At 58.9% G+C, this 22,256-nt stretch overlaps 1 protein-coding gene across 1 annotated transcript in view; it reads left to right on the top strand.

The window, feature by feature from the left end:
- The first annotated feature begins 450 nt into the window (after positions 1 to 450).
- ttn.1 (titin, tandem duplicate 1) overlaps positions 451 to 22,256 on the top strand; it is a 125,802-nt gene continuing 103,996 nt past the window's right edge. The window contains 34 exon segments of the mRNA XM_088414990.1: positions 451 to 547; positions 1,484 to 1,687; positions 2,328 to 2,615; positions 3,257 to 3,351; positions 3,499 to 3,698; positions 3,799 to 3,968; positions 4,566 to 4,621; positions 4,703 to 4,964; positions 5,147 to 5,229; positions 5,294 to 5,466; positions 6,051 to 6,193; positions 6,390 to 6,532; positions 6,861 to 7,088; positions 7,233 to 7,480; positions 8,234 to 8,466; positions 8,543 to 8,707; positions 8,782 to 8,950; positions 9,308 to 11,004; positions 11,453 to 11,734; positions 11,882 to 12,148; positions 12,677 to 12,949; positions 13,035 to 13,298; positions 13,623 to 13,883; positions 13,973 to 14,233; positions 14,642 to 14,905; positions 15,647 to 15,907; positions 16,772 to 17,032; positions 17,445 to 17,822; positions 18,370 to 18,483; positions 19,028 to 19,216; positions 20,100 to 20,537; positions 21,218 to 21,664; positions 21,842 to 21,892; positions 22,036 to 22,200. Coding sequence (XP_088271116.1) covers positions 451 to 547; positions 1,484 to 1,687; positions 2,328 to 2,615; positions 3,257 to 3,351; positions 3,499 to 3,698; positions 3,799 to 3,968; positions 4,566 to 4,621; positions 4,703 to 4,964; positions 5,147 to 5,229; positions 5,294 to 5,466; positions 6,051 to 6,193; positions 6,390 to 6,532; positions 6,861 to 7,088; positions 7,233 to 7,480; positions 8,234 to 8,466; positions 8,543 to 8,707; positions 8,782 to 8,950; positions 9,308 to 11,004; positions 11,453 to 11,734; positions 11,882 to 12,148; positions 12,677 to 12,949; positions 13,035 to 13,298; positions 13,623 to 13,883; positions 13,973 to 14,233; positions 14,642 to 14,905; positions 15,647 to 15,907; positions 16,772 to 17,032; positions 17,445 to 17,822; positions 18,370 to 18,483; positions 19,028 to 19,216; positions 20,100 to 20,537; positions 21,218 to 21,664; positions 21,842 to 21,892; positions 22,036 to 22,200 — 8,830 coding nt within the window.

Raw genomic sequence — 22,256 nt, 5'->3', positions numbered from 1 at the left:
ATTTATATGGCGGGGGGGGTGTCAGCTGTCGGGCTCGTCTGCCAGCAAATGCCGTCACCGTCTTTTGCTAAACTTCAGAAGCATGGGAAAGTGTTTGAAAGCAAATGAAGAAAGCAAACAACCGCATAAATGGAGGCGCCATCTCAAAGTCCGCCAGTACGGCGTAACGGCAGTCATGGTCAAACGCCGGTAGCGGGATAGCGGTCGTGATATAGCGAGGGCAAGCTAAAAGCCGGCGGCGATGCTTCCACCAGCTAGCTGAGACGGGAGCACGGGTGTCAAGGTCCGGTCCGGCGGGCCCGCGTTTTGGAAGCCTCTCTCTCAAACGCGTCCCGTTCACATATTTTGCAGGAGCTAACGAGAGAGAGAAAAGCGCAAAACGTGTAGGGCCGAGAGTAATAGTTGTTTTGTCTTGTGTTTTGTCAGAAGAAGAAGAAGAAGAAGAAGAAGATGATGATGTCCGCACAGGCGCCCACGTTCACGCAGCCGCTTCAGAGCGTGGTGGCACTAGAGGGTAGTGCCGCCTCGTTCCAGGCGCAAGTCAGCGGTAAGGCTCGTCCCTGCCCGGGGGGGGGGGCTTCTCAAACGTTCCGCGCTTTGACCCGAGCGCTCCCGGGCCGACGCGAACGCGACTTCCTCCGAGGTCGCACGACATTTCCGATTGGACAAAAACAAAGCAAAAGAAAGAGAAGGTTCACCCAGTACGCTGGGATCCAGCAAAACCCCCCGAGACTTTTCAGAAGTCGTTCGAGGTCTCTTAAACAGCCGCCATACCGGACCGTTGCGAATGTAGCGCCCGCAAAACAAATTGTACCCTTTCCAAACATGCACATGTCCCCGACCGGACTTTTTTGGGGAAAAAAAGTGAAAATAAGGCGCGCTTCGTCACTTGGCAGCCAACCGCCAAAGGTTCGGTCCAAATCCCGGCGAGGGAGCTTTCATCTTCGCTCCGACGAATCGGCCTTTGCGCGGGCGGACTCCACGGGCTCCGCGTGGGACATATGTTTGCTCGTCCGTCCAAAGGGCGCTTCCGTCACGGCCGAAATGGCCCCACCTCCGCCGGCGCAAAACGCGCTCCAAGAAAAGAACAATCAAACCAAAGTCTTCGTGTCAATCGCGCCATCATCCTCAGAAGGTAGATGGACAAAGTATATTCTATATCATCAATTGTAAGTTTTCCCGCTACGGTCGGACTTTGGGTATCAAGTTAGCGTGCTCCGGTCGGACGGGAAGCGAAGCCAAGGCCGGCGGCCGTCGACGGCAATGTCGGGATGCAAAAACAGAACGAGATGTCGGCGGTCCGTCAGTACCGACCGACCGACCGCAAAACGTCTTCCGCACGGGCTTCGAAAGCTCAAGTCACCGATGGGACCGCGAACGGTCACCGGGCGTATTACACGCCGGCGGGCGACCGAGCCTCGAATGTTTCTTTTCGAATCACGGGGCCCCTCGCGTGAGTCCCGTTCCCCGTTTGCCCCTCCAGGCACTCCGGTTCCCGAGGTGTCGTGGTTCCGCGACGGCCAGGTTCTGTCTGCCGCCGCGTTGCCCGGCGTCCAGATCTCGTTCGGTGAAGGCCACGCCGTTCTGAGCATCGACGCCGTCAACGCCGCGCACAGCGGAAGGTTCTCCATCCGGGCCACCAACGGAGCCGGACAAGCCACCAGCACAGCCGAACTCGTCGTTACGGGTGAGAAGCGGTCCGGGCCCCGGCCTCATCCTTTTCAATACTCGGGCGCTCTCGGGCCACCTCCGACCTAGTCGCCCTTCCCCTTGGGCACCTAAGGTACCCTTGAATTAACTTCGAAGCCACGGGTGATCTTTGAGTCTTCGGACCTACTCCACGTCACTCGCAAGGACCTTGTTCCTTCAAGATCTAATGTTGTCTTAAGTCCTCCGAACTGTTTGATGGCCGTCCTCAAAACCCGAGGCGCTCTTCAGTAAACCCACCGACCTAGTGGATGTTCCCCTCGCACGTCTCAGGTAGCCTTTAACTCCTCGGTCCCTTCGCTACATTAGGCGGTCTTAACCCTCCGATCTCGTCAGCGTCCCTCTCAGGACCTCGGTCAGCCCTCCGCTCCTCTGTCGCCTCAAGGTCCGGAATAGTCTTTTCTCCTTGTGGTCTTCGAGACCTCCGACGGTATGTAAGTCCTCTGGCCGAACGGGCGTTCCATCTTAGGACTCCAGCTAGTTTTTACCTCGCCGTTCCCCTGGAGACCTCAGGTAGACGCGAGCTTTCAAAGCCGCCTATGGCAGGGCTAGCGGTGAGACCTGTGCGGATCGGACATCTGCCTCTCCAGGACTGAAATTTGTATGTTGCCCCCGCGCAGCCGAGACGTCGCCTCCCAGCTTCCTTCAGAGGCTTCAGAGCTCGACGGTGCGGCAGGGCAGCCAGGTGAGACTCAGCGTCCGAGTCACCGGCATCCCGCCGCCCGCGGTCACGTTCTACCGAGAGGGAGCCGAGATCCAGAGCTCGGCCGACTTCACCCTCGTCCGGGAGGGCGACGCCTACAGCCTGCTGATCGCCGAGGCCTTCCCGGAGGACTCGGGCACCTACTCGGTGATGGCCGGCAACAGCGCCGGCCGAGCCACGTCCACTGCCGAGCTGCTGGTTTGCGGTGAGCGCCCGCCGTGTCGGTGGAGCTTAGCGCTTGCTCCGTGCGCTTAAAGGTATGCTACCCCGAAGACCTTAACGGTATCAGGCCTAAATTTGAAGCTGAAGCAAAATGCGCTCTGACCATCACAAGGTCAGCATAACCCGATCTTCTGCAACAGTGGGACCTTTCGGCACGGCGCGACTCTTCAAAAAGCTAGTTGGACTTGAGCAGATTGCGGCAGAGAACGTCAGATTTCAGGAAAGGGAAGCCAGTAGAAGTCTTCGTGGAGCTATCGTCGTCCTTTGTAGCATTTTGCCATCTGTTCAGTCGCTGTCAAACAGCGAGCCCTTCAAAAAGTCACGCAAAGATCAAAGTCAAAGTCAAGTTTATTGTCAATTTCTTCACATGTGAAATTGACATCGAAATTGCGTTTCTCACCATCCTCTGCTTTTTGCCTGTACAATGACAAAGCGCAGGTGCGCACTTTGTTGATTGGAACCGAGTTCAGAGAAGGTCGATATAAGGAAGTACATTTGAAATCCAGTGAGAAATTTCCCTCCCGCCTTGAAAGAGACCCACTCTGGCCTCTTTAGTATTTCGGAGCGCCAAGCGGGAGCCGCGGGCTTAACATTTCAACCCGTGGCCGTTTTGCGCTCACGCAGGCGAGGACGTCGTCCCGGCCAAGAAAACCAAGACCCTGATTTCCAGTTCACACCTTTCCGGATCACAGATGAGTCATCAGGCCATAGCGGAGCAGGTACGCAAAGTCTTTCGCCGTCTTTCAGTCTTTCCGTTTCCAATGGCGCCTTGGCGAATCAGAACGCCGACCAATCATTTGAGGCCAGTCCAAGTCTTGGAGGTCCTCTTCTCATTTCGGCTAATTGTGTCGTCGCCCCCCCCCCAGAGGACGGAAGCCACTTTCCAGACCCTGGCCACCATGGAGATGCAAGTGGAAGGCGGCGAGCTGACGGAGCTCCTGGCCCACAAAAGCGCGCCCGGGATGGAAGCCGCCGGCTTGTCTCCCCCTCGCTCGGTGGCGGCAGGGCAGTGGCAGCTGTCCTCGGCCTTCAGACACGTGGAAGCGCCCGCGTCCGCTCCCGCCAGGTATTCGTTTACTGTTTACTGGCTTGCCTGGCTGCTTTAATTGCTGTTAACTGCGCTTGCGGTCGAGCAGGACTTATCCGAGTGCCGTTTTCGCTTACAGTGCCGCCAAGTCCTCGGCGGGCGCCGTCCGGACGGGCGGCGACTCAGACGTCCCTCCCGACTGGAAGCAAGAGGGCTTCCTGACCGAGGCCGACTACAGTGGCGGTGTGGCCCAGCTGGACCGGGAAGAGCGGCGACTCCTCCGCGTCACGCAGGTGAACGCGCATGTCGGTCTCGTTTCCTGAAAAGACGCTAGCGGTTTTGGAGCGGTGCGCGGCTAGGACCGAGGCTTCCCCTCTTCAGTCCTGACTTTGGGGCTCCCCGGAGCGCGCGGCGCCGTTCTGTTCAACGCCGCCGTGCGACTTGTGCCAAGGCGTCACCGTCCGCTCGGCCCCTCGCCTCACGCTAGCCCCAAATTGAGGCATTCCACTTCCTCGTGCGGAGAAGGGGACCCGTTCGGACTCTTTGCACACGGTCAGAGATCAAGTCTCTGCTCCGGCAGTGAACGGAACGGATCCCCACCTGCCGGAGAGAAAGTCGCGAATCCGGCCGAAGGTTGTTTTTGAAACAAAAAGAAAAAGGGTCCAAAGTCAACAATAAACAGCCCGGCCGCATTCGGCGGAAGTCCGTCCAATACGCGCATGTGAAAGCGCGCCATCTGATGTCCGACGCGTTGCCTCCGGTAAACCTTCGGCGTACCCCGCTCCTCTTCCACCTGCCTCCGCGTTCGCATCCGGTCACAGTCGCCCGCTCATCTGTGGAGGATTCGAACATCTGAATGTTGAGTGGATTTGTCTGACAAACCTCATCCTATCCAGGCGGCGGAAGAAGAAGGTGCCGCCGTTCCCCCGGGCGAGGGCGCGGTCCCGCCCGTCTTGCTTTCCGTGAGTCCAGGCCTCCGGCCCGCGTCGGTCTGCGGCGCTCGGCGCGGAAAGCTTCGTCACGGCGAAGGCTTCTTTTTTCAGGCGTTGAAGAACACAAACGTGACAGAAGGCGAGTGCGTGACGCTGGAGTGCCAGATCGGCGGGCGGCCCGCCCCCGTGGTCATGTGGTTCAGAGAGGACTACAAGATCGAGAGCTCGGCCGACTTCCTGATCAGCTACGGCGATGACGGCCGCGCCCGCTTGCAGATCCGCGAGGCCTTCGCGGAGGACAGCGGACGCTTCACCTGCACCGCTACAAACCAGGCGGGAACACTCAGCACTTCCTGCTACCTGCTCGTCCGAGGTAGGTCCGACCGTCTTTCCCGAAGACTGCCCCGACCCAGTACTTCTTGAGCGAGATGGCAAAAGGGGCTCTTCCCTTCACTGCAAAAAAAACCTTGCGCTGGCGCGCTCGCTCACGATGCTTCCGTAGAAGGGAAAGAAACGCGGCCGCGATCCCGTTCTCACGGCTATTTGGACTTTCAGTGTCCGAGGACGCGGAGAGCCGAGAGGACGTCGCCGAGGAACCCGAAGAGAAAGGGTGGGGTCGACGGCCGCCGACTTCCTCCGTACCCCGCGTCCGCCGCGTCCCGCTGAGCCGCGCGTGAACGTTTTTGCAGAGCGCCGCCAGAGGAGAGCGCGCTCCAGTCCGAGTCCTGCGCCGTGGCCCCGTTCTTTGTCAAGAGTCCCGGCGTCCAGAAGCTGGTGGAGGGCGGAAGCGTTCTGTTTGAATGTCAAGTCGGGGGAAACCCCAAACCGCACGTGGTCTGGAAAAAGGGCGGCGTCCCGCTCACCGACGGATACAGGTCGGTCACGCCTTGTGAAGAACCTCGTTTTGACCTCCGGCATATCTGCTCCTTTTCGTCATCTGTCCGTTTGAACTCCGATCTGCAAACCGCCGATTGTAAAACGACCCAACCTGATTTTTCACTCGCGACCAGAGACGTTCATAAGCACCGCCGTACGGCAGCCATTCCCAAATTCACACCGACGCAACCGTGACGTCGGAAGCTAGTTCCAGCTCAGCGAGAAGCGGTGGCGTATTTTCTTTCCGATAGCGAGAAGTCAAGAAAAATGTATGCCTTTCGTTGGGAAGGGAAGCTCTTTTTTTAGGACAAGCCCACGGGCCGCCTGTGCGGCGCAGGTAAGCCAAGTCCAATGCCAGAAGAGGGTAGTTTCGCTTCCGCAAATTCAAATGGAGCCGCCAAGAACATGACCGTAATTTTGCTCAAACAGCTGCCTGATGTCGTTCGGTAGCAAGAACATCATATACGCTCGATTTGTAACGAGCCCGGACCTTCACGGACGCAGACGAGAAAAACGCGAGGCTTGACACTAAGCGGTGAGCCGCGGCGTCAGCGCCTGTGACCAGAAGGCAACTGTCTTGCAGATACCAGGCCGCCTACCAGAAGGAGAGCGGCGTGTGCAGCCTGCTCATCTCCATGACCTTTGCCGACGATGCCGGCGAATATTGCGTCTTTGCCAGGAACGGGCTGGGAGAGGCGTCCGCTACCGCCATACTGCTGGAGGAAGGTTCGTCCCCCGGGTTCTAAGGGGACCTCTTGACCTCTTGAAGACCTCTTTGTTTCGCCGTTTGTCTCGCTGTTGTCCGAGGCGGGGACGGCGCCAAAGGGCTCGGGGCGCTCGGGGGACCTTCCGTGCGACGGGACGCGTCCTTGGCTCGAGCCTTTGCAAGTGAAGCCTGTCCAACTTCTCTGTCCCCCTTCAGAAGAATATGAAGGCCGCGTGCAGAAACAGGAGGCGCCCTTGGAGACAGAAGCGCACGCGCCGGTGCCGGAGCCCCTGGTCGGAGACGTTGCCCCCGCCGTCAGCCAAATGGACAAGATCGCCGCCACCGTACTCTCTGCGCAGGTAGCCGCCTCCGCTTGTCAGGCCGCGTCTTGCCCACGCGCTTCCACTCGAATGCGCGTCGGATCCCTTCGACCGATCGGGCGCGACGGGATCGGCCGAACCGGCGTGAACCCATCCGATTCTTTGGCCCTCGGCTCTCGAACGGATAGCGACGGTAGATCTCGTCCGATTTCAGGTTGCGCTTCCCCCGAGGCGGGGCACTCGCGTAAAACTCGGTGCTTCTGTTTCCTCGCTTGAACGAGCGGGTTTCTGTAACTCCGCTCCACGATACGACGCGTGACGACTTTGGTCCCGCGGCGACAGTTTTCTCCGGGCTTCCTTGGTGCAGGATTTCCAGCTGTCCATCGTGGAGCAGCGCATCATGCAGGAGATAGAGCTGAGCATCCTGAGGATCACTTACGGAGAGCTGCTGGCGGAGGACGGCGAGCCCGCGGCGAGCGCGGCGTCGGGCGAGGCCCTGCCGCCCACCTTTGACACGCTGGTGAAAAACTATCGCGTGGCGGAGGGGATGGGCGTCACCTTCCACTGCAGGATGCTGGGAGCGCCGCCGCCCAAGGTGAGCCGGCCCGGCGGGCGGGACGAAATTCTCTGTCCGATGAGAGTAAGGCCGAAATGTACGATTCGAGCGGGAAGCAAAAAGGAAGCGAGCCGCGCCGATCGGAGTTCCCGCAGGGAACCTGACCGAAAGCGCTTTCGACAGATCGCCTGGTTCAAAGATGGACTGCGCATACACGCCGGCGGACGCTACCGGGCCGAGGTCCTTCGGGACGGCCGCGCCTGCCTGCGACTGCTCTCCGTTCTGCCCGAGGATGAGGCCGTGTACAGCGCCTTGGCCAGCAACGTGAACGGCAACGCCGTCAGCTCCGGGAAGCTCTACGTGGAACCTTCCGGAAGCGCGTCGCCCCCCGTGTACGCGCCGCGGCCGACCGGGACAGAGACCGGGACGCGGTGCGTCTGGGTTTGTCGTGTTTTCCGCTCGCGGGTGTTTACTGGGAAGACTCTTCCCCATGCCGCACGGCCACGCGATTCGAGAGGATAGCTTGCTATCGAAATCCCCGCTTGGTGTCACCACGCCCTCAGTCTTTAACCCTTAGCCCGAAACTGAAATCTCGTATTGAGCTACTTGATTATTATAAATACAAAGAAACGTTGGCCCGACCACGCAAGGATCCCATGAGATTTTCAGCCGATATTGAGTCGGATGCGCTACAAAGACCAGATAACTCGATGAGATTTTCAGCCGATATTGAGTCGAATGCGCTACAAAGACCAGATAACTTGATGCGTCTGTCAGCCGCCTGGGGTCGCCGTCGGCATTATTCAGGGCGCAGCGCATTTTCAATGGAGGGCTCCTCTGGCTTAGCGTTGCCGCTTCCGTGCAGGGATTTTTCCGGATTTTCCAAATCTTTCGACACTAATACGTAATGTCAATGCCGAAATCCCTACAGAATTCCAAGTGCACATAAAGACGGACAAAGGGACCTTTTTATGGGAGGAATAAACCCAACAGCTTTATTTTAGTTTTGTCCAGATTTGCGGCACGAGTGAGCAAGAGCGGCGGATTGAGCGTACTCAAGCGTGCAAATTTCCCTCCAGCTTTAGTGACGTATTTGCTGCGCGCACACTTTGGACATCCGGGGACGACAAGAAGCGCCATACGTTTGAAATCTCTTCCCCCCCTTTGTCGTTGCGGTCGCAAAGGTCGGCGTCTCCCGGCTCGCCGCTCCCTTCCCCCGGTCGCTCTCCCAGCCGCTCCCCCGGACGCTCTCCGGCCCGAAGGCTGGACGAGACGGACGAGGCTCAGCTGGACAGGCTGTACAAGCCCGTCTTCGTGGTGAAGCCCGTCTCGTGCAAATGCGCCGAAGGGCAGACCGCCAGATTTGACCTGAAGGTGATTGGCAGACCGGCGCCGGAGACGTACTGGTTCCACAACGGTGAGCGGCAATGCCGCGACGGGCTGCCCGTGCGCACTTGTCGTCCGGTTTCTCTGACTCCGCCCGGCGTGCGCAGGACAACAAGTGGTCAGCGACTACACCCACAAGATTGTGATTAAGGAGGACGGCACCCAGTCCCTGATCGTCACCCCGGCCGTGCCGCGCGACTCGGGCGAGTGGACGGCGGTTTCTCAGAACAGGGCCGGACGCTCATCCATCTCGGTCACGCTCAGCGTGGATGGTAAAGAGACCCGGTCCGGTCGCCCGTGTTGCCGACGCTCCCGCCCTTCACTTTCTGTCCCTTTTCTTTTGCAGCCAAAGAGGCTTTGCTTCGTCCGCGCTTCACAGACAGGCTGAGGAACATCAGCGTCAAACAAGGAAGCCTGGTGGAACTGGCGGTCCGAGCCATCGGGAACCCCCAGCCGGACATCGTCTGGCTCAAAAACAGCGACATCGTCACGCCTCAGAAGCATCCGCATATCAAGTAATGTTACTCCCCGAAACCGGATCGCTGACCTGCTTTCCATCGACCGAAACATACTCGCGCGTCGCGCGACGTTTGCAAACTCGGAGGGACTTTTCAAGTCAAGCAAAAGGCGGGAATTCGGGCCTTCGGGCATCGAGGTGGGCGAAAACTATTCAGACGTCGGACGCTCGAGCGTTTTGCGTTCCAAAAGCACATATCGGCAGGACGCTGAAATCGCATCCCGCTCGAAGATGCCAAACGCTGTGCGAACGGAATAAGCTCCCGAGATGTGAGAACCGCTGAGGAGGGCGTGGTTACCGCGCCTTTCAAACGATTAGAAGCCAGCAAGGCGTTGACGTGACGATTGTGTTCCAGGATTGAAGGCACCCGGGGAGAAGCGACCTTTCGGATCCCGTCGGCGTCGGGTTCCGACAGCGCCTGGTACACGGCCACGGCCATCAACAAAGCCGGCAGAGACACCACCCGCTGCAAAGTCAATGTGGAGATGGACTACGTCGAACCGCAGCCCGAGAGGAAGCTCATTATTCCAAAGGGAACGTACAAGGCCAAAGAGATCGCCGCTCCGGAGCTGGAGCCCCTGCATCTCCGCTACGGCCAAGAGCAGTGGGAGGAAGGGGACCTCTACGACAAGGAGAAGCAGCAGAAGCCGCAGTTCAAGAAGAAGCTGACCTCCGTCCGGATGAAGAAGTTCGGCCCCGCCCATTTCGAGTGCAGGCTGACCCCCATCGGCGACCCCACCATGGTGGTGGAGTGGCTCCACGACAGCAAGCCCCTGGAGGCCGCCAACCGGCTGCGCATGATCCACGAATTCGGCTTCTGCAGTCTGGACTACGAGGTGGCCTACGCGCGAGACAGCGGCGTCATCACCTGCAGGGCCACCAACAAGTTCGGGGTGGACCAGAACTCGGCCACCCTCATCGTCAAGGACGAGAAGGGCCTGGTGGAGGAGAGCCAGCTGCCCGAGGGCAGGATCGGCGCGCACAGGATCGAGGAGATGGAGCGCATGGCTCACGAGGGCGCGCCGGCGGGGGTGAGCGCCGACGAGGGGACGGAAAAGAGCAAACCCGAAATCGTCCTGCTTCCCGAGCCGACCCGGGTGCTGGAAGGCGACGTCGCCCGATTCCGCTGCAGGGTGACGGGCTACCCCGCGCCCAAGGTCAACTGGTACCTCAACGGGCAACTCATCCGCAAGAGCAAGCGCTACAGACTCCGTTACGACGGGATCTACTACCTGGAGATCGTGGACGTCAAATCTTACGATTCGGGCGAGGTCAAGCTGGTTGCGGACAACAACCTCGGCTCTACCGAGCACGCGGTTAAGCTGGAGATCCGACAGAGGGAAGACTTCAGAACGCATCTCCGCCGGGTTCCCGAGCCCAAAGCGGCCGAGACTACGCCGGAAGCTGGAAGAACGCCGTTTGAGGTGGTGAAGGTGGAGCGAGCATCGGACGACAGTCAGCAGAAAGAGATCATCAAGCTCAAGAAAGCTCAGAGGATCGTCCACGAAAAAGCCAGTGAGGAATCGGAGGAGTTGAGGAGCAAGTTCAAGCGCAGGACGGAAGAGGGCTATTACGAGTCCATCACCGCCGTGGAACTCAAGTCTCGTAAGAGGGACGAATCCTACGAGGATCTTTTGAGGAAGACGAAGGATGACCTCCTCCATCGAGCCAAGGAGAAGGAGGAGGAAGAGAAGGCGAAGGAGCAGGAGCGGGGCAGGGTCACTGCCAAACCGCTCAAACCGGAAAGGGTCAAGCTCTCGGGCAGCATGGAGGCCCCCAAAATCCTGGAGCGCATCTCCAGTCAGACGGTGGCGCGAGGGGACGACGTCAAGTTCCGAGTGCGGGTCATCGGTAGGCCGGAACCTGAATGCCAGTGGTTCAAGAACGGCGTTCAACTGGAGAAGACGGAGAGGCTTTACTGGTTCTGGCCTGAAGACCACGTGTGCGAACTGGTGATCAGAGACGTCCGAGCCGAGGACTCTGCCAGCATCATGGTCAAGGCGGTCAACTCTGCCGGCGAGACCTCCGGTCACGCCTTCCTGCTTGTGCAAGGTAAATCCAGGGTCTTTCCACGCCGTGACCCGCGCGGAGTTGCCTGAGGCCCGGTGGCCCGGCTTACTCAGGTGTGCTCCAAACTGCACCGGGCTACCCTAAAGTAGTTTTGGTCGTCGAGAGCCATCGGTAAACCAAGCTCTTACGCCTGAGCTAGCCCCGCGATCTAACTCTAACCCTAACCCCGCCCGATGTCAAAACGGCCGGGACGAGCTCCGGCGCCCCCGCGGCCCTCACGAGAACAAGCGGTGCGGATAACGGATTGCGGAAGAGGCGCATCCTCCCCACCGCCTCCCATTTGGACTAATCCCGCCCGCTTCTCGGCACAGTGGGCGCAGTCACGGTTTCCGCGCCCGCCCTCCCGCCAGACCTAAAAGACATCAGGTCAGCTCCCGCCCAGTTGCATGTACTCAAACCGCAACGTGTTTTGTGTTTTTGCCTGCTGCAGCGAAACAAGTCATCAACTTCACGCAGAAGTTGGATGACATCAACGCTAAGGAGAAAGACACGATGGCCACGTTTGAGTGCGAAACCAACGAGCCCTTCGTCAAGGTCAAATGGTTGAAGAATAACGCGGAGATTTTCTCTGGAGACAAGTACAGGATGCACTCAGACAGGAAAGTTCACTTCCTGTCTGTGCTCATGCTGGACATGAAAGACGACGCCGAATATTCCTGCGTGGTCGTCGACGACGAGCTTGTCAGAACCGACGCCAAGCTCAACGTTGAAGGTGGGTCACCCTGATGGGGCAGGGCGGGCTAGATCTGGGACCTGGGACAAGTGAGCGCGCGAATGTGAAAGGTTGCTATCAAACATCTCGTCAAAGGCGACGCGTGCGCCGGCGTCTTGTCCTGATAGTATTATGCGGGGCCGATAGGAGCCCCGCTGGAAATCCTGAAAGGCCTGGAGAGCGCCGAGGTGCCGGAGTCCTACTCGGGAGTTTTCGAGTGCGAGGTTTCCCGCGAGGATGCGGAGGGCGCCTGGTTCTTTGGAGATGAGCGGCTGTCCCCGAGCAGCAAGCACATCATCGCGTCGCGGCGCGGCAGACACAGCCTCTCCGTCAAGGACGTCACCAAGGCCGACCAGGGACAATATTCTTTTGCGGTGGGCCACTTGAAGACCCACGCTTCCCTCAAGATGAAATGTGAGTCTGCGACACGTCCGACCATCGCTTCCGCGCTTTCGTCTTTTCCTCTCGGCGCTTCGCGCTTTTGCCGCCGACAAACCCAAGTTGGAATGTTCTTCCCCACTTTTCTCGGCCTTCTGCTCCTCTCACATTCTTCCGCTGGTTCAAATGGTCCAAGGTTAGGCGCCGTTTTCCACAATGCCCAAATTCCCCACTTTAGCCGCTCCAAACTGGGATATTAGCCACGTTGATCTCCTCCTCACTGTCTTGACTGATCCCAAACAACTTCCAAGTATTCAGCTCATGAGGGACTACTTGGCAACTCTTGTGGAGTACTTGACGCTTAGTGTTTTTTCAAGTCATCCCTTTCTCCGATTTTTAACCGTTCCTACAATATTTTAGGTCAGCTTCAGGGTCTTCGGCAATCGCACGCAGCACCGTGTATCCTCGAGTGTGTCCGCGTTGCGCCGGCATCCCTAGTTGGAGCACCTTGGTAAATAACGTTGGCAGAAACTGAGAGCGGCCGCCGCACGTTCCCCGTTTCAGTCCGCCCGGTGACGCTGATCCAGCCTCTGGGGGATCTGAGCGTCTGCGAGGGCGACGTCGCTCAGATGGAGGTCAAGTTCTCTCAGGGCAACGTCGAAGGCGCCTGGACGAAGGACGGACAAGCCGTAACCGCCTCGGACCGGGTGCACATGGTGATCGACAAACAGATCCACAAGCTCCTGATTGAGGACACCGAGACGGGCGACTCCGGTGTTTACTCCTTTGCGGTTCCCGCTCAGGGGATCTCCACCGCTGCGAAGCTACACGTCCGCAGTAAGTAACCCGCTACACGATTCCCAAGTCGCCGTAGTTCTTCACACGCTACGCCACGCAACGCACCAACGATGACTATCGACAGCGATCGGCATCCTGATCCCGCTGAAGGACACCGACGCAGTTGAAGGCACCAAGACCGTGCTGGAGGCCAAAATCTCGGCTCAGGACGTCAGCTCGGTCAAGTGGTACCGCGACGACGAACCCGTGACGCCGGGCGAGCGGCTCCAGATGGTGGCCAAGGGAGCCAAACAGCGCCTGGTCTTCACCAGAACCTTCGCCTCCGACCAAGGTCACTACAGGATGGTGGTCGGCCGAGCCGACACCAGCTGCAGATTGTTCGTGCAGAGTAAGTCGCACAAAGAAGCCTGTGCCGGTCCAGGCCGCATTGACGTTCGCTCAGGCGTCGAGGCACCGGCGGTGTTGTGATGACCCACCTGGGAGCGACAACCACAATGCAGACCGCGTCATCGGCAATCGCCCCCCCACCCCCGCGTGCCTCCTAAAGGGTGTAGAGGCGTTTTCAGACACACTCGCTAAAGTGTCCGTTATGGCATCACCTTGAGCCAATAAAAATTGCATTCCAAAAATGTCAACGTAGATGGGGAGCGCTCTCCGCGGTTGTTTTAGTAGTAGTTTAATAGTCAACTCCGACTCTTTTCCATGTGCGCAGCCGTCCAAATCACGGTCCCAATGAAAGACAAGACGTGCGCGGAGTCGGAGAACGTGCTTTTTCAAGTGGAAGTGTCTCACCCCGGCATCGACGCTTTCTGGACTTTCAAGAGGCAGCCGCTCAAATCGGGAGGCAAATACAAGATGGAGTCCAAGAACACGTCGCACACTCTGACGGTCCTCAATGCTATGAAGGACGAAGAGGGCGAGTACGCCTTTGCCGCCGGCGAGAAGACGTGCGCCGCCTCGCTCACCGTCTCGGGTATGACTGACGCGCCGGCTTTGCTGGCCGGCGCCAGGCAGCGCCCCTTGCGGCGGGCGGAGCTGATCCCCGTAATCCCCTGCCGCCAGGCGGCGCTATCAAGAACCCCCTCCGGGACTTGGTGGTGGCCGACTCCCAGATGGCCGAGCTCGCGTGCGAGGTCGCCAACCCGTCCGCGGAAGGCACCTGGCTGAAAGACGGCCAGCCCCTAGACTTCAACGACAACGTCCTGAGCCAGGCGGACGGCTGCATCAGGCGCCTGCTCATCCTCATCACCAAAGCCGGCGACGTCGGCGAGTACGCCTACCAGATCGCCAGCTCCAAGACCTCGGCCCATCTCAAAGTCGAAGGTAACTCCGACCCCGGTCGAGCGGGCGGGGCGCTGAATCAAAAGAACGACGAGCGCTTTGAGTCGAAACGAACGCGGTCGTTACGCCCCGGGCATTGCGTAGCTTACCGGTCTTTTATAGGAGGGCTGAACACCCCTGAGAAAAATACGCATCCATCCACCCATCCATCCATCCGCCCATCCACCCATCCATCCATCCATCCATCCTCCCACCCACTCACTCTCAGCTCAACTCACTCTCGGTGGATTTCAGGGCGAATTCCGAAGGATCGCTTTGGCCATAAACGTTTAGGTTTGGTCCGTTTCTCCAAGGTTTTCTTCGGCCCCGAACACCAAAGTCCGGTCCGGTGTAGCCTCTAGGCCAGTTCAGCCCTGGTGCCGGGGCTAAACCTCTCCATTGCTTCCACAGCCGTGAAGGTGAAGAAGACTTTGAAGAACTTGAACGTGGTCCAGACACAAGACGCAGTGTTCAGTCTGGAGCTGACTCACGATAACGTGAAGGGCGCACAGTGGATCAAGAACGGAGTGGAGATCAAACCCGGCGACAAATACCAGATCAGCGCCAGCGGTACCGTGCACACCCTGAAGATCAACAACTGCGGCGCACAGGACGAGTCGGTTTACACCTTCAAGTTGGGGAAACTGTCGGCCAGCGGCAGGTTGAACGTTGAAAGTAAGCGCTCGGCACGCTGTCCGCATTTGAGACGTGACGGTCGCATGTAGGGCGACGGGTCACGGCCCGCGAAAGGCGACGCGCTCTGCGAGCCTCGCCAGGCCGTCCCTTTGAGAGCTGTTTTTTTTGTCTCGCCATCTTTCCTGACCGGACATCCCAATCGGGATTTGGGAAAGTGGAACCTATATTGAGCAGAGCTCAAGAAGGTGACAAAAAACTCGGCGTACGGGAATCGAACCGAATTATCTTGATTGTCTTTGTGTTAGTTTGAAAATGACAGACAAAAACTTGCAAATCCGAAGAATGTACGGTATTGAAATCCTTGGCATCGGATTGGCAGATCCACCCCAAAAGGGGGCAGCGCCGGTAGTCTTTTATTCTTTACACTTGTATCCGGTCGCATTGCAAATAGAATCATCCAACAGAGGCCGACAGTTGGCCAATCTCAGCTGAATTTGAGCCTCGCCGAGCAGGCGACGGTCCATCAAAGGGCTGCGTCCGCGCCATCGCTGCGAGCGACCGCCGGTCGGTCTCGCGGCGCTCCTGTAAGCTCGGGGTCGATTTCCATCATCTCTATCCAAAAAAAAGGTTAGGGTCGTCTGAGTTCGGCTATCGCCTTCCCTCCGACGGGGCTTTGCAGCAGGGCTCGCCGACTCTCGGGAAGGAGCTTTGCGTTTACCGCCGACGTTCGATCGAGCGAGTGAAAACGGGCCTCGCGGTGACATCAGATGTTCCCCGCAGCCATCAAGATCCTGAAGAAGCCCAAGGACGTGACGGCGCTCCCGGGAGCCACCGCCGTTTTCGAGCTGGGCGTCTCAGAGGACGAGGTTCCCGTCAAGTGGCTGTTCAACAACGCGGAGCTGGAGGCCGACGGGAGCTACGCCATGTCCTCGGAGAAGAGGACGCACAAGCTGCTGGTCCGGGACGTGGACGGCAGCAAAGAGGGGGACTACGCGGCGCTGGTCGGCCATCTGCGCTGCGGCGCTCGTCTGAGCGTGGAGTGTAAGCGGCGCCGGGGCCCGCCTTTGAAAACGCTCCGTCTGATGATTTGACGCTCGCTAGCCCACCGAGCCCCTTTACAAGCCGCGGGGCTTCCAACGAAACACGGCATTCGAAAATCGCATCCAATACGTGCCGGGAGCCGGCCGGCGGTCGATCGAGGTCTTCTGCCAGCCCGAACCCGTCCGTCGTCGGCGTGGACGTTTCACGGCAGGAAAGTCCCATTTGCCGTCTCCGGCGCTTTTCTTAAAGCGCGTCCCAGGAAGGTCGAAACAAACGCGCTGTCTTTATTTTGCTGACGTTTCTTCCGGAGGGGCAGGGGGGGCGCCGAAAATCGGCGTATTCTTCTGCGAGCTTGGCCTAGCGGAAAGCCCCGCAAACAAGTTTGGATCGAGCGGCACGTCCATGAAGTCCTTTTCCTTCCACCTGTTACTATAGCGCATATATCAACGGCGTCCCGTTTGCTGAACAAAACGCGATTAATGAGAAAGATGGTTTGGACTGCTTCCCTGGTCCATTTTGCTTTAAATGCCGCAGAGCTCTCCTACCCAGAGCGGCGTTCATATAATCTGGCTTCCAGGAAGAAATTGAAAAGAACCAAAAAAAAGACCCGGATCGCAGGAGCGACTGGTGACGGCGGTGCATTCCTTCCCTCAAGAATATTTCAAACACAGTCTCGAATCTTTCGAGCCGGAACCGCTGACCCGGCAGCCGTCTTTGAAGAATGTCGGCTGCCCTCGATAAATGTCGCGGCTCCGCCGGCCGGTGCAAACGTCGGAAGCGCGACGGGAAAACGCTGCATGTGTCACGATGTTCAGTTGGCGGGGTTTGGGTTAGGGTTGCTGACACTTGCCCTTCGCCCCGCAGCCCTTTGCGTGACCAAACCCCCGGAGAGCGTCGCGGTGGCCGAGACCCAGTCGGCCACTTTGGAATGCGAGGTCTCCCACTTCAACGTGCCGTCCGCCTGGCTGAAAAACGGCGCGGAGGTCGAGACCGGCGACAAGTTGCGCGTGGCGACGCGGGGCAAAGTCCACCAGCTGACCATCGTGGACGCCGGCGCAGACGACGCGGCGGACTACACCTTCGTGTGCGGTGGCGTCCGCGCGTCCGCCGCGCTCACCGTCGGCCGTAAGTTGGGGAACGTTCGCGGCAAAGGCAAAGTTGAAGAAAGACGCCGGAAAACAAAATTGGAGCGGAACGCCATTAAATAGCCGAGACCGGTTGAGGAGTCTCAAAACGAGCGCCAGTCGCGATGTAGAGATCGTCGAGCCGCGAATGTGGCCAAGTAGCTGACGCGTGGCCTTTTCTGAAAGCATTTGCACCTTTCCCCATTTTGGAGACCAAGTCGACGCATGCGAAACCATCAAAGGCCTCCGCTGAAGCCCCCCGTTTTTTTCCGCGCGGCGCTGGAGAGGAAGCGGCCCGCTTTCACCGGCGACCCTCGGCACGTTTTCGATAACCGCTGGACATAATCGTCAGCGGGAGATACCGTATGTTGTCCGTGCCGGCGCGTTCCTTTAGCCTTTTTTGTGTTTTTCAGCCATCGTCGTCTCAGCCGTGCTTCAGGACATCCACGCGCAGGAGAAGGACACGGTCACCTTTGAGGTGAAGGTCAACCACGAGGGAATCTCTTCCAAGTGGCTGAAGAACGGCGCGGAGATCCGCCCCAGCGATAGATGCCAGGCCGTCTGCGATCAGCGAACGCACACGCTGACGATCAGAAACCTTCACTCCGACGACAGCGCCGAGTACGCCTTCGTGGCGGGGCGGGCGCGTACCGCCGCGAACCTCTTTGTGGAGGGTAAGCGCGCGGACGAGAGCGCGCCGGAGCTTTTCCCGGAGGACGCCGCCATTTACAGCCGCCGGGTGGATAATGACTTCGGAGAGGCCACCGGCTCGGCGTCGCTCCGCGCGGAAGGTGCGTTCGCCGTCCTTGTGACTCAGATTCGGTATTGGGGCTTTCAGAGCGAGACGGTTGGGACCTTGGTCCATCTAGGGCTCAAAGCCTTTCGCGATGGCTCACGCGCATCCTTTCGCTCAGCGACGAGGGGAGCCAACAGGCCTTCGCCGCCTCGCTGGAGGAAGCTCACCCGCGGATCTGACCCGCGGCCTTCCGATTAGCTCGCGACGTCTACTTTAGCGGAAAGGTTCACTTGATGACGCGTACCGGTCGGCACTTGACGATCGATGGAGAAGTGACCCTTACGTTCCTATGCCTAAAGAATACAACAGGGGTCTCGGCACGCCTGTCCTCCGTCATTGGCTTCCTTCTGGCGTTGGGCCAAAAAGTTGCCCGCTAATCTGAAAATGGTGCTTTGCCAGCAGCGCGGAATTGCGTCGGCGTGAGTTGAAGGGCTTGGCGCCAGGCTTTGTAGCCATCCCGCTGGCAAAAGCCGCCAGAATACAAACCGCGGTTGTTTCCGCACCAAGCGCCGGAACCCACGTCTGCTTTTCTTGTGGCGCAGTTCCCCAAGAAATCTCGTCCCGAGCCTCTGCCCCGGTGCTGCTTTCTCCCATGAGAGGCACCTTGGTGACGGCGGGACACCCGGCCCAGCTGGAGTGCGTGGTCTCCGGGGAAGGTAAGATGGCGCGCGGGTAGCAAGCGGGTAGAAAGAAAGCTGGAAAGAGAAGCAAATGGACAAACGAGGAATAGACCGACGGAAGCTTTTGACGAAAGCGACGCCCCGTCTCGCCGGCTTTATTGTGATTCACCACATGCCAGAAAACCAAAAAGGCAGCAAGTCCGTCTTTTCACCGCACAAAGTCAAGCTACCTTTGCGCTTCTCCAGTGTGACGCGTCATTTCATTGGGCCTCCCAAAACATCCAACCCCCGAGTATCTCCTAAGGGCCGAGCCACAGGTCTCAAACTCCAATCCCGTTTTCCATTCCCCTCTCCCTCAAACTCACGTGATTCAAATGATTAGCCCGTCGGCGGGATCTTGAAAACGACCTCAATGGTTTGAATCAGGTCTGTTTGAGGGAGAGCTCTGGAAAAGGTGTCCCGACTGAACGAAATGCCCCGGCGTTTTCATACCAATACTATACCGTGGCCTAGATTTTCTGCAGTGTAGCGCGCTCATTGAATCCAGCGTGTTGATGGTATCCCACCCCTCCCGCCGCAGATTTGCAAGTCAGCTGGTTGCGGAACGACAGAGAACTCGTCCCGTCGGAGGACTTGAAGATGTCTCGGGTTGGAGACGTGTGCCGGTTGAGCATTTCCAGAGCGGCGCCGGAGCACGAAGGACAGTACTCGTGCGTCGCCAGGAACTCGGGGGGAACGGTGGCGTGCGAAGCCGGTCTCCACGTCCAAGGTAAGTTCTCGGCACCAAGACCGACGGTTGGCGCCCGCGTCTTCTCCTCGAGCATCGGCTCCAGATGCTCCGCAACCATCTTAAGGCTGGATGGAACCATATGGAATTATTTTTGCCGGACGACGTATGCTTATTATTTTTGAGATTGTTAGCATGAACGTTTTGTCTCATTTGATGGAACTGCCTCGTTAGCTTTGGTACCTTAATGCCATAAGTCCACCTTCTCTCGCCCGAGTCGAAGCGACGCAATCTCGTTTGCTCTTTCCGGGTTTCTTGACGGGTGGTGCTCAAAATCTTTGCTTGCTTAAAATCTTTCATCGCCGGCTCGCGGTTGAATTCCATGCGCGAGTTCCATGAGTTCCATGGCTGTCCGTTCTCTGTCCTCGGCCGTGTCCCAAATGTCAAAACGGCGGAGAAAAGAACATCGCCAGGAAAGCTGTAGAGGTTCGGGCGCGCACCGAATTGGCGTACCGGTGAGGAGAAAGAAAGCGACGGCGCGTTGAGTTTGACTCCACACCGGTGAACTGCTCAAACGGCTTTCTTGATGCGCCAGCAATTTTTAAGATGGATTAAAACATGCGCTTAGCATCGTAGGCCGCGGCCGGCCACGTGCAACTCCGGCGGTGAATATATTGAATCCGGCGACGTTTCGGCACGTGAGCTACCACGTCTGATGGCCCGGGCCTTTCCGGGCCTTCCCGGCCGAGCGGGCAAAGCGTACCTCGGAGGTTCAGCGCGCGGCTTGGCCACGCGGCACGGTCGACGGCCAAAAGGAAGAGCGCGGCGCTGTCCCACCTCCGCCGACAGCCCCGCTGGCGGGCCGAAGAAGTCAGCGCAGCCGCGTATTAATCACACCCTTGTATCCTTCTCTCCGACCGCCCAGATGAAAAAGCCTTCGGGAGCGGTTGGACTCAGACGAAACTCATTCAAAGCCTGGAGACCCAGAGCCGTAGCCAGGTTTACGAAGCCTATTCGGAGAGCTCCCGCGCGTCGGCGGGGGTTGAAACCGAGGGCTCGGAACGCGGGGCGCAAATGCAAGCGGCCCCGGGGCCCCGGCTGCTGACGGAGCTGCGGGACGTCCGCGTCAAAAGCGGCGAGGTGGCCGAGTTCAGCTGCTCGTTCGACGGGCAGCCCTTCGTCGGGGTGGTCTGGGATCACAATGGCCGGAAGCCGCCCACCGATCGGGCCAAGAGCTCTCAGAGCGGCGGACTCTTGTCCCTGCTCATCCAGGCCGTGAGCCTGGCCGACCAGGGCGTGTATCGCTGCACCGCCGCCAACCGCCACGGCCAGAACAGCACGTCCGCTCGCCTCACCGTGGAAGGTGCTTTCTCTTTCTTCTTTCCCGCCGTTGCCTCGTCCCTCCCGGTCCGCCGCCTCTCTTGAGTCTCCTCCGCGCCTCGCTAACCTCATGCGGCGGCCTGCCGACCCTTTCAACTCTTTCCGAAAGCCCGGAGGCCGTATCGACATTTGGAAAGTAGCGGGACCGTCCTTTTGAACCCTTCTCTCTGGTCTCGACGTGCCGATAGCGGGCGTGGGCACGCCACTAACAGATGAAGATGTTAGCAAGCGTCGCCGTGTCCCCGAAACCCGGACGTACGTTTCGAAAGAGTGCGCTTTTGGGCGACCGAGGCAAAATGTGAACCCGTCGGGGATTTTCCCACTCCAGCGGCGGTTGGCTTCTGGGTGGCAGAGCGACCCCGAGAGATCTGTCGCTCACCGGCTTTTGCGAATGCAAACATCTTTGGCGATCGGCGCGGCGCCTTGGAAGAACGCTTTGCCTTCTGCCACCCAGAATAACGCGGGAGCGGATGTTGTCGCCAACCGGCGCGAGCATGCCATTAACAGGTCCTACATGTCGCGAGCAAGCCCCCGGGTGCGGCGGGCCCGCGTGTGTCGATAACGGCCGTGAGTGTGGGTGACGGGTCCGAAGCGTTCAGCGCGTGTGTCCGAGCAGCCCGCTCCGACCCCTAACGACTCTCCCTAACTATGATTCTTATCCAGCGAAAGAGGCAAATGTCACGGGCCAGTGCGCCGTTGCAACAGATTGGGTCCACGCGACCTCACACGCAGACAAGGGGAGCGCAAAAGATTTTCCGGAGAGCCCAGACCAGGAAAAGATGGCGGATAAGCCGGAATCCCTGCAGCTGTACTTCCTGAACAGCTTCCCCGACGCCCACGCGTGCGGCCGTCCCGACTTCCTGGTCCGGATCCCCCGGGAGCTGCCGGCGCACCACCGCAGTCCCCCGCTGCGTTGCGTTACGAGGGGGCTGCCCGCTCCGTTTGCCCTTTGGCTTTACGGCCACTTGAATGTTGTGGATTCCGCGCGCTACTCGCGCAAACGGGACGGCCCCCTCTGCTCTATGGCTATTCAGAACGCGAGACCCGGACAAGGCCGCGTGTCTTTCAAAACCTCGGCCGAGGATGTTGATTGCCTCGTGATGACCAAAGGTTGGCATCTGCATGCTTTTCTTGGCACTCTTACACACTTTTTTGCACCTACACCGCCAGCGATTATTCACTTGCTCACTTGTCAGGCAACTGATACGGATTGGCGGTCATGCGGCGAATGAGAGTCGGCGCGGCATAGACGGGCGGTCCTAATTCCTTGTGTTGTTGCCGTTACAGTGGCGGCGGATGAGAGGGCACTTGAGATCCAGTTCGGGGAGGAAGTCTCAGGTAAAGCCCTCTCGTAATGCGCACGGCCACCCACCGGATGCGTGGCATTTTTTCATGGCCCGACTCCTCTAACGACGTCGGCGCCCCAATACGGAAGCCGGACCGGTTGACCCGCGCCTCTTCATTGTTTTCCCCCGCGACAGAGTGCGCTCTTCCCCCGGCCTTCATCAAGCGCCCGCCGGAGCCGCAGACGGACGCGGCCGCGCTCATTGTCCGTGACGCCGAGCCGTCTGACTGCGGCCGGTACACCTGCGAGGCCTCCGACCAGGAAGGGGAAACTTCCTGTCTGGCCTTTCCCACTGTTTCAGGTACAATATGTCTTCTGTTCACATTACCATGATTATTTGTAGGCTCGGGGGCAGCC

Source organism: Hippichthys cyanospilos, chromosome 5 (genome assembly GCF_059441005.1).
Source record: "Hippichthys cyanospilos isolate Australia breed blue-spotted pipefish chromosome 5, RoL_Hcya_1.0, whole genome shotgun sequence".
NCBI classification, from domain to species: Eukaryota; Metazoa; Chordata; class Actinopteri; order Syngnathiformes; family Syngnathidae; genus Hippichthys; species Hippichthys cyanospilos.
Note: the sequence above shows the minus strand (reverse complement) of the source record. Positions and strands in the feature narration are given on the sequence as shown.